The following is a 14,312-nucleotide window of genomic DNA, read 5'->3' on the forward strand; positions in this document are numbered from 1 at the left end:
AGGAAATACAGTGCGAACAGAAAGAGATCTTGGGTAACTGTACTGAGGGCGTATAAAGAAAATGCAACCAAGCCTGTAGCACAAGTGAATATACAGAATTGCTCATATTTTTACATATTTCAGAAATGACCCTTGGTTTGTTTATAAATTTTTTAATGCAATTTAAAAAAAGACAACATTTACAAAAAAAATTTGCCGGCATCATTCACAATTCACTTTAGTCTGAACGCTGTCGCAGTAAATGACTTACATATAATTATGACCTGTTTTCAGCCAGATAAAAATGACTGAAAATTGCTTAAGAAAAAAGTTTTATTCAGAGGGCACTTCAATGCTCACTAGGGGGCAGCAATGCCTTCGCAGCATCAACTGATGCGGAACTTTCTAGGCGACCTCTTGAAACATTCGACGAGTGAACAGAGGTACTTTGAAATATGATATAAATTACATTTTGGTATGAATTTTCAGACGCAGATATTTGCTTTAAACTGGAAACTTGGAAGCGTATTCTCTGAATAGGGAGTATAATGTGATGTGATGTTCTTGTATGTATTTTATTTGAATTTGGTTATGAATGGCAGTGCTAAGTGGAATTATTAACTGTATTTAATAGTTATTGAGGGAAAACTGTCTATTATATATAGGATACATATAATATATATTAATATAAATTTAAGATGTGTAAGAATATAATTTTTATATTTGAATAATATATTTATAATATACTGTTTTTACTATATAATATTTATCATATTAGAATATATTATCTTATGAATTTATAACTATATATCTGTATATCAGTGATTAAGATACACTGTTGCTTCTTCAAAAAGAAAATGTTTCCTTATGAGCAAGCAAAATGCAGTTCGATTTGAACTATTCTTTATCCCACTGTTCCAGGAAGATCCAGAAACAAACTGCTGGAGATCCTTTAGGATGACCGCTTTGTAGATGATTTACAGCTTTTCCATGATGAAGCACAGATTGAGATCCGCCAAGAACCCGTTCGTTCGACATTCTTTGAGCTGTAAAACAAAGTCCATGGCTGGTAAAAAGTCTCCTTTTAAATTAATTTAAAAAAAAATAAATAAATAAAATAAATGCTAACCGAGGGAATCATGTGTACTTGGTTTGTTGCACATATTTTATTGTTCAGGGAAACGCCGCTCCTTAACTTAAATGTCTGCGTGCAGATCGTGGAGTTTAACTTTAACTAGAAGTTCAGTGTGAAATAATCATGTGATGCCTGACATTTAAAATGATATTTGCGTTCATGGCCAGAAATGCGTCGAAGGACGTTTTGGAGCCGAATCCCCGCGTCCTTTGCTCATGTGCGGAGCTCCGAAGGGCTCGAATTGCCCGAACCGACCGCCTTGCTCGCTTGCGGGCGGACCGATTCCACACATTGAGTGACCGCCGTGAGACTGGAGCGCCTTTTTTCCGTCATTTTGTTGCAGGTTCCAATGTGCGGAGTATCTCAAGGCGATGATGAGTCACTGCGGCGTCTCGCCAAAACGAAGGGGAAAGATACTTTACTGGACGAAACTGTGTTACTGCAAGAAGAAACTCCCACTTCCATGATGATGAAGCGAGTTACACTGAAGCGCTGATCCAGGCTCACGTACCGTAACTGTACCATAAAAGAGCTCGGGACACGTCACGTGTCTTCCCCGCGCTCCGCTCGCGGGACGACGAGCACGGGGTTGCGTAATAATGCTGCCTAATTGTTGTTTTCGAAAAAGTTTGCCCCACTGTGTTCTTCTTTATTTGCCCGGCGAGCGAGTGTTGGTGTTATTTGCGTGTCGCGATGAAGAATAACGGCGGGGCACGCGGCCTTCGAGCCCTCCCACCGCGGCTCCGCTGCGCTCAGGGGAATCGTGGCTCTTCTCGTGCGGCCCTGCTGCTGCTGCTGACGTTGCCGCTCGTGCCCCGCTTCCAAGGCGGCGGCTCGCGCTAACTGCCCCCGGCGACGGGGTCGCGGCGGGTTCCCTGCAGTCGCCGGCGGTGATTGGGCGGCAGCCGCAACGCGTCCCATCGCCCCCCCCACACCCCCCATTCCCCCACCCCGCCATTCGCTCCGAGTGCGCGCCGGCCCGAGCCGGAGATCCTCGCCCCGCGCCGTCGATGGAGGAGCCGCCCGGCGAGCGGCCTTGCGAGCAGCAGCGCGAGCGGCGGCAGCAGCAGCAGGAGGAGCAGCACGAGCGGCGGCAACAGCAGCAGCAGCAGCAACAGCAGCAGCGCCGCCGCCGCCGCCATGGCGAGGAAAAGAGGAGCCCGGGAGGCGCGAGGAAAGCGCTGAAAAACGACCAGGACACCGAAACACAGACGAAGAAAACAGGTGGGATGTTCGCACTTAAACTTTTCAAACTAAAGCACTGAAACGTGCCGAAAGTTAGCTGTTGGGACAAGTTGGGGCTGTCTGAGGAAGTGTCTCCAGTTACGGGGATCTGCCGTCCGCGAACGCGCATTGACCTTGTGCGCGCTTTTCCACCCATTCGCGCTCTCCGCCTGATCCGATCGTCCACCGTGGCTGTGGAGCCTCGCTGTCGTCGGATTGGCGACCACCGTAGATCACTAGTGCATAACCCCGTAGGTGAAGGGTAGATAAGAGGAGTTTTAAAGAAACAAGCACGACTTTTGCACACTCGCTTCCCCGGCGGTGCGAGCCGGCTCCGCTGGAATGCCACTGCCATTTCCTGTCCGCCATGTTGGAACTTGAACATTAAGCACTATTCTTTTATTTAAAGGATTAGAAGGGTTTTGTGACTCAATATTTGAAGAAAACTATACAACTCTACGTCTTGTACTATTAATCGAGGTGCTGGCTGTATCGGTGTGGCTTTCGGCGGAAGGAAGGGCCTGTTGCTCTCGGCTGGCTAAGCTAATGTAGCGAGGGCCCGGCAAAAACTACAACGAGACGGAGAGTTCAGTATCAACACACCGAAAGTGTTAATTCATGCCGAGCTGAGTACGGTGTCGGCTCTGCTGTGATCAGTCGGCTTTTTTTGACCGAGAATACACCGTTACTTGGCAAGGCAGAGGAGCTAGCTGGAGTTAGCATTCGTTAGCATCCCGCTGTCCTGCTGCTCGCGGGAGGCTGGAGGTACTCGAGCCGAACCAGACACTGGATCCGCAAACTCACTCGACTGTAAGACCCCGTGGTTGTTGTACTTATTAGTAATATTTACGTGTGAACTATATAGAAGAGAGCCCCGGTTAGTAGTTGGTTTGAATCAAATGGATGTCACAGTGTTGATTCTTCATCCAGTGACCCACTTACAACCGGCTAGTTATGCCAAGTACTAGTTGTCTCTGTATCATACACACACACAAATCTGGGTTCCTAAATCACGGAAAGAGGGAAAGCTGCCATGGATGGATACACACTAATACACGCAGCTTCGTAATTTCGCTGTGTAAGTGGTGTGTGTTAAAGCACTAAACTGGGGGGGGGGTGAAAACCACTCCCCGCGCACGTTTAACTCTACGCTTAACGGATAATCGTGCTAGTTAAAAAAGACTGGTGTTCGGTGCACACTAATTGGTTTTCCCCCTGCAGATTTCCTTGCGCGCTGACGCGCACTTTGCTGCGCCGGGGAGACACGCCGAGTTTGTCCTGGAGGAAATGGCTCGCGTGCCAGGTGCGCGTGGGCGAAAGCACACGGACGTCTCGGCGGCAGACCTGATGTGGCCCCTCGCGCGGTCGGTTCGGTTTCGCAGGCCGGTCGTGGTACCGTTCGTCAGACAGGGGGGAACGCGGTTCTGAGCGTTAAATTGGGCTTTTGTTTCGCGAGATGTCGATGCCGGTTAAAAACGTCCCGCTCGTGACACGTCACACGGGGTGGTTTAAAAATAGGTGGCGAGAACGTAGCTGGACTCTTAGAAAGTAGGGAACCACATTCGAGGAGTGTTCATTTAGATCTTTTTTCGAGAAGGTCCGACCGTAAAATGGGTGCCATGTGGTTTAGCTGTTAATGTTCTTTTACCCTTGAAGTGGTTTGAGGAGAAAAAGTGAACCAGGTGGACATCCGCTGTTCTGATATTAACAACTTTGTGTTTGGGCCTGTAGGCCTCTTGGCCTCGGTCATGTTTGCCTTGTTATTCTGCTTCGCGGCCCTATTTCTGTTGGCCCAGCAGGTGTCTGACTCCAGCTCCATGCCATCAGCTCCACTGGGTCCCACCGCCTCATCATTTGATCTAGAAATTGGGGTTGTACAGACTTGTTAACTGTGCTGATTCTGCAGCCGCTGCACTGCATCTCTAATTGGGTGTAATTATTCTCTTCTCTTTATGGCTCTCTTTCTTCCGATGTTAAAGTGAAATGTCAGTTGTTTTTGCTTCTTTAACTGGTGCATATTTTACTCTGTGTTGTACTGTGATGTAGTGGTAATTTTGACCACTGCAAGTGCAATATAGTATAAAATGTTTGTAAAGAAGACTTATGTTTTGGGTTCTTAAATAGTCAGAAGCCAGTCAAAACGGTAACTTTGGTATCTTATGAACATCTTAATTTTTTATGTATGTTTCTTTCTGTCTGGTGTGAGTATGTATTTATCAGAACTAAGTAGGTCACCGATACTTGCGTTACTACGTGTGTTTTAAATTAGTTTTTCCTTACTTTGCTTTGTATTATGTATTTAAGCATCTGCAAACTCCTGGGCTGATTTCACAGTGTCTTCTGATAACCCAGTCCTTCCAGGTTCACTTTTGCCGTTTTACTCTTTTCCTGAACTGCTGCTGTGAATTTCTTGTTTATATTGTCCCTCTGGAATATGATGACCTGTTGTTGTCCATAATCTGTAACAGTTCTGTCCAGGCCAGATGGGCTACTTCATGTCTGACAAATTTCTGATTGTAGTTTGTGTTAAACAAATTATGGCCTCTCACTAAAACAATAATTGTTAGTTTTGTCTGTAATGTGAAAAAGAACAAGATCAGATATGCAGGCAGCTCAGCTGTCCCTGGCTGGGTGCCACTTGACGCATTCAGTCTAAACACCCATCGTCGCGCCAGGCCATATCGCAGAGCTCATGCCACGTCTCCTGTGTACGGACCTTGTGAGCTCTGCGGAGAGCAAGAGCTCTGTTTTGAACTTGATGTTTGTGGACAGCACACTATCATATTTGTCTTGACTTGTTTTTTCCTTGTTATGATGATACAGTTCACTTTTTCATGTCTTCCCCCCCCCCCCCTTCCCTCAGGCAATGGAAGAGTAAATGGTAACACTACAGAGAGAAAGAAGATTCTTCCTGACTTTGACTCAGTCAGCATCCCTTATTCCATTAACGGTCATGGCTGCAGACAGCTAGACGCAACCTCCAGATTGAAGCAGAGTGGGAAGGTTCCTGCCGGTCTTTCAAAGGAGGGTTGCAAAAGCAGTTGCAGTAATAAAAACAGTATGGACATCAAGAATGACAAGTCCTTCGATTTCAAAAGTCATGAGGGCAAGAAGGAGCTTGTGGCCCTCCTGAATGGTGTTGTGGCTCCAAGTGGGCGCCTTACAAATGGTTACCCCAGCAAGTCAGCTGCAGACAACGATGGCAGTGGTTCAGAGAGTGGCTGCGGCACCCCTAAGAAACGTAGGCCCCAGCGCGCTGGCTCTAAGTGTGCAGATAATGTCCCACAAGACAAGGCTACACGGCAGGGCCTTGCAGAACTTCCCAAGCGGGAGCCGGAACTAGTAGAGAGAACAGTTGGCTCTCAGGCTAACTGTGCCAGGGCACCTTCAAGAGCCGAGGCACCTGCCTTAACGCGGGCCAAGCCAGCCCTGGGCTCGGCTTCCAGCAGCCCCCAAACAGGAGAGTTGGCACGCAAGAACTCGGATGGTAAGGCTGCTGGGACCACAGGGAAGAAGTATGAGGACCGGCCTGGTAAAGCCAAGATCTCGGCCTCAGTGACCGCGAAGGATGATTCATGGACTTTATTTAAGCCCCCACCCGTCTTTCCTGTGGACAATAGCAGCGCTAAGATTGTGCCCAAGATCAGTTATGCAAGTAAAGTCAAGGAGAACCTTAATAAAGTGTCCCAGGTGAGCGTGGATGCCCCCAATCCCCCAGCATGTGGCACAGCGTCGCAGGTTCCCCTGTCTGCTGTGAAAACCATCACCTCTTCTAGCTTTTCCAATGGCCCTGTGTCTGGAGAAGAAAACGGTGGGCCCCTCTACACTGCTGCTTGTACTCTGCCGCTGGCCTCCTCTGTCCTGGGTGGTGAGAATGTAGCATCGTGTCCTGAAAGCGCTGCTAGCATAGCAGCTGTCCCCTCTGCCAGTGTTGGGAGCGAGCAGAGAAAGCCCAACCTTTTTGTTTACCCCCTAGGCACTTCAAATATGCAACCTCCACTCCCCAGTGGCTGTCAGGCAGACCCTCCCCTCAGTGCTCCAAGCAATCAGAAAGCTTTGGGTGACATCTTCCAGAACCAGTGGGGGCTGTCGTTCATCAACGAGCCCAGTGCTGGGCCCGAGGGGGCCATAGGGCAGCTGGCAGTGAGTGGCCATGTGACCGAGGTGAACTTCCAGAGTGGTTACTCTGCAGCCCCTGTCCCTCAAGCCCCTGCTGCCCTGCCTCACGGACCAGCGCATCCGCCCCTGCCAAAGGCCTATGACCCAGACATGCGGACTAGTCACCAAACCCTTAGTGTATTAAAAACATGCCCACCCTCGGCCTTAGCCTGCGAGGGCTGGACACAGACTCAACCTCTTGATCTGGATGCGCAGGAAGCCACAGCTGCGTCTCTAGGTGCAATAGTGTTCAATTCATTCAAGGACCCCGGCCACGAGGCCTCTCAGGCCAACCCAGCTAGTGCCGTAGTGGCTCTGCCCAAAGAAGCAGGCCATCCCAGGGGCCTCGACAGGAGATCTGATTGGGGTCCCTTCGATCTCAGAGCTGCTGTAATTTATCACACTAAAGGTAAAGCTCCCCAATGCACCAGTCTGAGATGAAGTTTACAGGGCTTGAAATGCCTCGATTTGGCTCATTGAGTTGTCATGCCTGACTGGCACTTGGTCTTTTTTATTGTAATTATTATTTATTAATTTAGCTGACCCTTTTCTCCAAAACAACTTAGTGTCAGGTTTGTGTACTAAGCGCCCTACAATGATTTAGCCATTTATATAGCTGGGTAATCTTTACTTGAGCAATTCTGTGTAATTAAGTTTTTGTTAAGGGTATGGCAGAGATTTCACCTTGTGTACTTTGATTGCAAAGCAGGGGCTCTAACCACTACACTACCTGCCACCCCTGTTCATGTAGTTTGGTATGCCTTATAGTCCTTATAGTATGTTATATGGGTATGGAGGATTTTAACTGAGATCTATTTCCAGCTCTTCTAGTTTTGCAGATAACTTGGGTTTGGCCCAAGATGCATGTTAACTGGTGTGTTAATATATGGGCATTCAAATACATTGTTTTTTTTTTATATTTAAATTAAACACTGAAAAGATATTGTACTTAGGAGTTTTTCATTTGTGTATATATATTGCTTTTTCATTTTGTTGAGAAACTGAGATGATAGCAATTGTTTTTGAAATGAATGTTAATCTCTTGACCTCTTGAAAACCATAGTTTAAAACTACATCATGTGAATGCTGTTATGTGTGCATCTCAGTATGTAATCGTTTTTCTTTTCCTTACAGAAATGGAATATGTTTTAAATTTGCAAAAACAAGGTAAGAACGCCATTTTTTAATCATTATAATTGTGGAAATTATGTTGTTTGAAATGAGTAAATCTTACTATGTTAAGATTCCAACATAAATAAGCAGAGGTCGTTTTGTTCTCAGTCATTTACCAGGTCTTTGTGGCAGTGTAGTCTTTCCAGTGGTGTTCCATTCAGTGCAGGGTTCCTGATTAAAGTGGTATGTTAATTATGAGGTCGTTGAACATGCTGCTGTACATTTAGCTGAAAATTCCACGGTTTACTATTCTTGACTGTGTTCTCTTGTAGCTCTTTAAAACTGCTGACCAACTTATTACTACTCTGCAATAGAACTGAAACACCCAAGCGTGTACGTTTTGTTCAAGCCTTTATAAAGATGCACCATCTGTCTGCCACACGTTTTAAGAGAATCTTTCCCTTCCTTTTTTCCTTCAGATCCAAAAAGAGTTGTCCTTTATGACAATAGTCAAGATGGACCTGATCAGTGAGGCTGGGCGTGCTAACCTGCCTTTCTCCTGAGTGCTGTGGGGACATGTAGCTTGTTGGGTTGCCTCGACTTGTGTGACAAAATCAGTAGATATAAAATTAACAAATTAATCAGAGACCTCACTCATGTGGAGGAACTGAAGGAATGTCCAATGGTGGATACACTCATAATTTGAGAATCAAATCTGAGGGAAGAAGAGAGCAAAGCAGCAAGGAAAAATGCAGAGGAACCCAGGGGACGGAGGATGTTCTGGCCGAGCTTGGTTCCAGCTGATTGTGGGAACTGCTGAAAGGAGTTTGGCCACCGAAAACTGAGCCCTTTTACGGGTTCCATTTATCTACTGGCACAGAACTGCAGTACCGAGGCTTGAAGGCTGCCTAACCCACACCACAGACATGCACAACACCTCATGCAATGACAGACCGGGCTCTCAGTACTATTTACTAAGGGACAGGGGGTGCTGTTGGTATTGAACAGTGGGGCACTCGTCCTACTTTCCGAGCCCTTACGTGAGAGGAGAAAGTTATTCATAATGAGATTGCGCTATTAACTAAACTTCATTATGAATTCAGGTTAATTGTTATATGCATATTCAAGTTTTGTGTATACTAATTTGAATTCATAATGGAAAAAAAATATATAAATTGACATTTTGAAAGGTTGCCTTGAAGTTTAAAAAAAAAAAAAAAAAAAGGATAAAAATGGCAGGAAAAACTATCCTGTCTTGCTGCAGGTAAAATAAAAACAGATCTAGATACTGTAGATGGGACAGATGTCAGGCCTTGGGGAAAACGTTGTCTTAACTTTATTTTTGGAGTAAAGATCGCTCCATACAGTATTGACTTTGACAGAGTGCGGTTGGCGACGCTTTTTGTTTTTGTTTTGTTTGACTAGAGACTAAACACAGAAACAGGATCACAGACAGCGGAGTGGGAAGCAGCCAGTCGGACAAGGAATCAGTCACGTGACAGCACATGCTCCTCTCTGTCTTCTGTTCAACATTTCACATAACGGGGTCATTAGTGGTATTATTAGTGTCTTCAGATTTTTCCTTTTATGTATTTGTTGGTTTATTCATTTAAGCCATTGCAAATTTCACCCCAGATATAGATTTCACTAATTGAAATGGGAGATTGTGTAGAGATTTTTTTTTTTTTTTAAGGAATGGTGGAGGTCTGGTGGGAAACCTCAAAAGGGAGACGGGTAGTATTGATGCTTTTACTTTCATATATCATTTTTGAGCTTAAATAGGCTGGGAGCTGATAGATTTGAATCAGAAGTGATATCTTTTTTTAATTACATTAGCATGTCTTTATGGAGGTGGTTGCAGTGTCCCTGTTTAAATTGGCCTGATGCAGTAATGTATTATTTCTTGACAAATTTAGGCATTGTCTCCCTGATCCTTAATTTGTTTTCATGTTGATCTGCAATGTTTTGCACATGGTTGTCTAAGACTGGTGCAAATCTAATATAGGAAGCGCTAATTCAAATCACTCAAGTCTCCCATCAGCAGGTTTCATGACCACTGGAGCTAAATGTAGCAGGAAGCCACAAATATACTATTTTGTTTTTTTTAAAGCTGTACGTAGGCAGTTATGCCATATGCAGGCCTGCAAGGCTTTATCATGTTCCGAAAGTCAACATTTGTGTAGAAAATGACATTCACCTGGTTCATCAGATGGAGTAACTAAGTGATTGATTCACCCACTTCCCAGTACACTTTTAATTTTTACATGCAAAAACTAGGTGAAAATATTAAAGCTGTTTAAGTGATTTAAAGTATTGAGCATGGTTGTCTTCCCAATGTTTAGGGGTCTGTTTGCTGTCCCTGACGTGCAGCTAAATGAAATGAATTGTATCTGCATCTCTTAAAGTTGATTTTAGAATTATTTAAAATTAAAAATTTAATGTTTCTCTTCCCCATCGTAACTTATTTGGTTTTAACAAATTAGCACTTTATGTAAACTAATTTCTTTGAAAAAGCTATATATGAATCTGAAAAGTAGATAAAATACTAATCCTGGCTAAGAATGGCTTTTTGGCTGTTTGTTTTTCTAAATAAAGCAAAATACACAAAAAGACACTCAGGTAGAATTAGGAAAGCCATTATTTCACAAAATGTAGGAACATAAATTATTGCCAAATATCATCTAAAGGCTGGTTCTTTATTCTTGATTTTGGTCGTTTTTTTTTGTAAGTCAGTTGAACAGTTTGTGCATAGTCTTTAAACGGATACCAAATTATTTGGGAGTTAAACATCTAATTTTTGTCTTGTCTGTCCCTGCACAGTATGATTCATATTGTGAGATGGACTAATGTTTTTAAATGTGCTACTTGTAACATTAGTGCAGAGTGTCCTTGATATCCAGAGAAACGGCACACGCTACTGTTTGCACCCGTCTCCATGCTGAACCTTTACGTTTCCTCATACGCTTTATTCTGTTATATTCCTTCCAGCCTTTTGCTGTTCCAAATTTAAACTTGCACGTGGCCCAAAGAGGTTGAGGGAAGGCCACACCCCTTCACTCTTGTGTGTCTTAAGTGTGTGAATGTGTGAGAGATCTCAGTTGCACACTGCCTTTTTGGCTCTAATGCAGTGTTAAAAACTAGGGTGGAAAATTGATTCCTGAAATTAGCAGTTTTACTCTGGCATTTCTTACCATATTTTTTCCATGTAGTTCCTGGGAGAGTTCAGTCTCTGGTGATTCACTGTCTTAACAGTTGACAACTCTCATACTGCTGCTCAAGATCAATTTTAAATATTTTAATGTGTTTTTTTTTTTTTTTTTTGGCGGTTGTTTTTATTTGCCTTTGTAGGCCTTTTTGTGTTTTCCTTCATAGCATGTTGTGTGTGGCATATTGCTTTTTGTCTTGGCACTCAGACCTGCCAAACACAACACTTTAAAAAGCTTTCAACCAGCATACTGTTGTCATAATGGAAAATAATTGTCTAAAATGGGTATTGTATTTACCCTTACGTTTCTCATTATGAATCTGCTTTGTGTGTGCATTAGGTGGCGTAGTGGTTTGAGTCGCCACCTCTGGGGTTGAAGTTTGCAAATTTGAATCCCACCTCCTGCTGTAATACCCTTGAGCAAGGTACTTACCCTAAAGTGATACAGTAAAAATTATCCAGTTGTACAGATTGGAAAATCACTGTAAGTGGCTTAACACTATAAGTTGCTTTGGAGAAAAGTGTCAGCTGAATAAAAGTTATGTAAATGTGTTCCCTTTTTTTGACTTTGCAGGGAGTGTTCAGTTTTTTTTTTTTTTTTTTTTTTTATCCTCCCCTTCTTTCCACTCTCTGTCCATGTGTATAGTGGGTTCAAATTGCAGGAGACAACTGTGCAGAATGAGCAGGTCTGAAAATGGCTTTAGCCAACATTTCTGTTTGTACCTTGCACTGTGGGCTTGAGACTTCTTAGAACCTGCTTCCCAGAGATGGGGATAAAGCATCTTCCATAATGACCAGTGATGTGGGTCTTCTCAAAATGTTTAGACAACGCAAAAGACTGGCCCAGTTGGCAGAACTGACTCTCGTTTCAGTGTCAAGACTGCAGCAGGAGTGTGAGGGAGAGATTGATGGCTGTGCTGGGAGGATCTGCCGGTTCCCTCTGTGTGCGCACTCACCATCGTAGTATATGGAGATTGTGTCCCCGTTATAAATTCTAATGATGGGACGTTAAATCATTTCAGTTGGATTTCTAGTATTCTTAGTTAATTTTTAAATACTGTGAGTACTTAGTTCTGTAATCGGTTCGCTTGGTTCCTTTAAATTGTTCAAAAGCACTTACTGAGTTGAATCTTTTGAAGATTATATAATAAAGTATGCATAAAGTGAAAAGTTTTTCTTGAAGCTATAGCAAATAATAATAAAAAAAAAAAAAAAAAAAGTTGTATTGGAGAGCAGAACTGTTCCAGTTCAGATTTGGTCTGGAGGGTTTGATGAGGTGTGTGTATGTAAAGTGTCGAATGAAACGTCATTTATTTTCGCACAAGAATAATTTATGATAAGCAGAAAATAGCATTTGTCCCAGATATATATTATCCTGATTATATTGAACGCCTGTTTTGCATTGACAAGTCAATACTAATGGCCGTGTGTGTGTACGTGTCTGTTAATCACTGAAATGATATGCAAATGTCCCTGCATCTGTCAGCAATCCTGACATACACAGTAAGGGGTGCCTATGTTTAAAGTAAAATATAATGTATATTTTATTTACACTTTCTCTGAAATCTTTGTGGTGCATATTGAACGTTTTAAAATACAATACGTGGCATAATTTGCAGTCGGTTATTTTAATCTTAATTCTTTGTCACGGGGACAGTGAAATCCGGTAAAGAGGTTAAATTATTAGAGGTAGAAAATGTATTGGAAGAGATGAGTTCCCTAGATGGGTGTGTGTTGTCTTTATGGAAGCAGCATATGAGGTATGGCTCAGTCATACTGAGATACTGACATCGGTACCATGAAAACCTATGCAACATAAGGTTATCACCTTTAAATATAAGCATAATATTTTGATCATGTGATGAGTAAGTTTGTGCAGCTTTGTCAGACTTTTTAAATTCACAGCACACATTTGGATTAAACTGCTTAAAATTAAAGATTGTAGTGAATTAGTGAAAGCATTTGCTTAAAAATTGATAAGGTCACTAGAGTGTAGTTGGTTAAGTGAGCGATGATAGAGATGTTGCCAAATGGCCGTGACTTCTGGATTAAATGGAAGTTCAGGTCAGTTTCCCCCCCCCCACAGTGGATGGATTAGAGGCACAATTTTAACCTTTAGATTTGTGTGATGGTCCTGATGACTCATTGTCAGAGCCTCTCACCTCATGTGGGAGAGAGGAACAGTTTGAATGTGCTCCTGCTGGGGATGTTAATCCTGCCCCCCTCCCCCCCTTTTTTGCCTTTTTTTTTTTTTTTTTGGGAAAGCTCCTTATGCAGATCCTTAAGTGCATAGTGTGGATGACACACTTACCTTTCCAGTTGCCAACCTTTTTCATAGAGCTGGGGGCACTAACGTGTGCACTTGTGTGCCGATTTGAGTCGGTCGGCATCTTCATCAGGTGAAAAACCAAAGCGGAATGACTGTACTGGACATTTGAGGTCAGAGGTCAGCCCTGATGAGAGAGGGGATACAAGTGGGAATAACTTTCCCAAATGATGTTTATTCAGCACGTTATCTCCTGTAGCGAAAACACTGCTCATGTTCCTTGTACTCATGTGTCTTGTCTTGCTGTCTGTGCTGCTTGCAAATGCGACAAAACCCGGAAGCAGAGCTTTGACACCTGATACAGCTTTGTGTGTGTGTGTGTGTGCGCGTGCGTGCGTGCCTGCGTAAGGGAAATAAATGTTTGTCTTGCAGTGTGTTAACAGTTCTCGGGTCTGCCAATCATTTCTTACTCTGTGGTGAAGTGCTCTTATTTTTGGCGTGACGTCAGTCTCCACAAACGGAGCTTTTCTGTCTTTTTTTTATTATTATTATTTTATTTTAAATGATAATTCTGGAGTTAGATGTTGCTGTATTAGAGGGTTTCCTTGTCTTCTTTATAATCAGTAGTGATGGAATGTGGAATTGCTCTGAGTGGGGCATTTTCTTTCATCCCCACCAAGATTTAATGCCAGTTTTTGTGTGTCGATCTCAAGGTTCCACTTCCAGAGCTTTGGGGGGGTGGGGTGCGCTAACGTAAACCTCTTCCTCCTCTCCGTGTGTCACCTGCTTCTCGTTACCGTTATGCACGTTGAGGGTGCGTTTAGGGAGAGCGCTGCTGGCCCGACTCCATTCACAGCTCTGCAGGTTCCTGTCTGACTGAGCACGTCGCCGTGAGCGGCGCAGGGTCGCGACCCCGGCCACCTCGCCCTCGCTCACGTGCTGCGTTTTCAAGCTTAAACTGTAATGAGCGCATCCTTCCTTCCCATCCCCATCTCTTTTCATGCGTTTACTGGAAATTAAATTTTTGTCCCTTGTTCTCATTTAGTACAAAAATACTTTGAATGCCTGATTTGTATTTTTTTTTTTTTTTTTGGATGTGATTTGTAATTTATTTTTCCATGAGATGTGATGTAAAGCCTGTTTCAAGGTTTCCAAGTGCTGGTTGAATGTGGTGCGTTAAGGAGTAACGGAAGGACGACGGAGACGTGTTGGACTGCGCGTGTGAGCAACGG

At 43.7% G+C, this 14,312-nt stretch overlaps 1 protein-coding gene across 2 annotated transcripts; it reads left to right on the plus strand.

The window, feature by feature from the left end:
- Positions 1 to 2,056: 2,056 nt before the first annotated feature.
- nufip2 (nuclear FMR1 interacting protein 2) lies at positions 2,057 to 10,920 on the plus strand. Of its 2 annotated transcripts, none has more exons than XM_029255751.1 (4): positions 2,057 to 2,338; positions 5,202 to 6,905; positions 7,631 to 7,663; positions 8,089 to 10,920. In XM_029255751.1, the coding sequence occupies exons 1-4, from the start codon at positions 2,125 to 2,127 to the stop codon at positions 8,139 to 8,141; spliced, it is 2,004 nt and encodes a 667-aa protein (XP_029111584.1). In that variant the 5' UTR covers positions 2,057 to 2,124; the 3' UTR covers positions 8,142 to 10,920. The 2 variants fall into 2 exon arrangements, with proteins under 2 accessions (XP_029111584.1, XP_029111585.1); XM_029255752.1 differs by lacking the exon at positions 8,089 to 10,920 and adding an exon at positions 7,778 to 8,072.
- The last annotated feature ends 3,392 nt before the right edge of the window (positions 10,921 to 14,312 follow it).

Source organism: Scleropages formosus, chromosome 10 (assembly GCF_900964775.1).
Source record: "Scleropages formosus chromosome 10, fSclFor1.1, whole genome shotgun sequence".
Classification (NCBI taxonomy): Eukaryota; Metazoa; Chordata; class Actinopteri; order Osteoglossiformes; family Osteoglossidae; genus Scleropages; species Scleropages formosus.

Excerpts from the sequence above, each read along its gene's own strand:
- nufip2 (XM_029255751.1), top strand. The coding sequence starts at position 2,125 with ATGGAGGAGCCGCCCGGCGAGCGGCCTTGCGAGCAGCAGCGCGAGCGG. Across the intron at positions 6,906-7,630 it reads TGTAATTTATCACACTAAAG|AAATGGAATATGTTTTAAAT; the intron begins GTAAAGCTCCCC and ends TTTTCCTTACAG. Across the intron at positions 7,664-8,088 it reads TTTAAATTTGCAAAAACAAG|ATCCAAAAAGAGTTGTCCTT; the intron begins GTAAGAACGCCA and ends TTTTTCCTTCAG.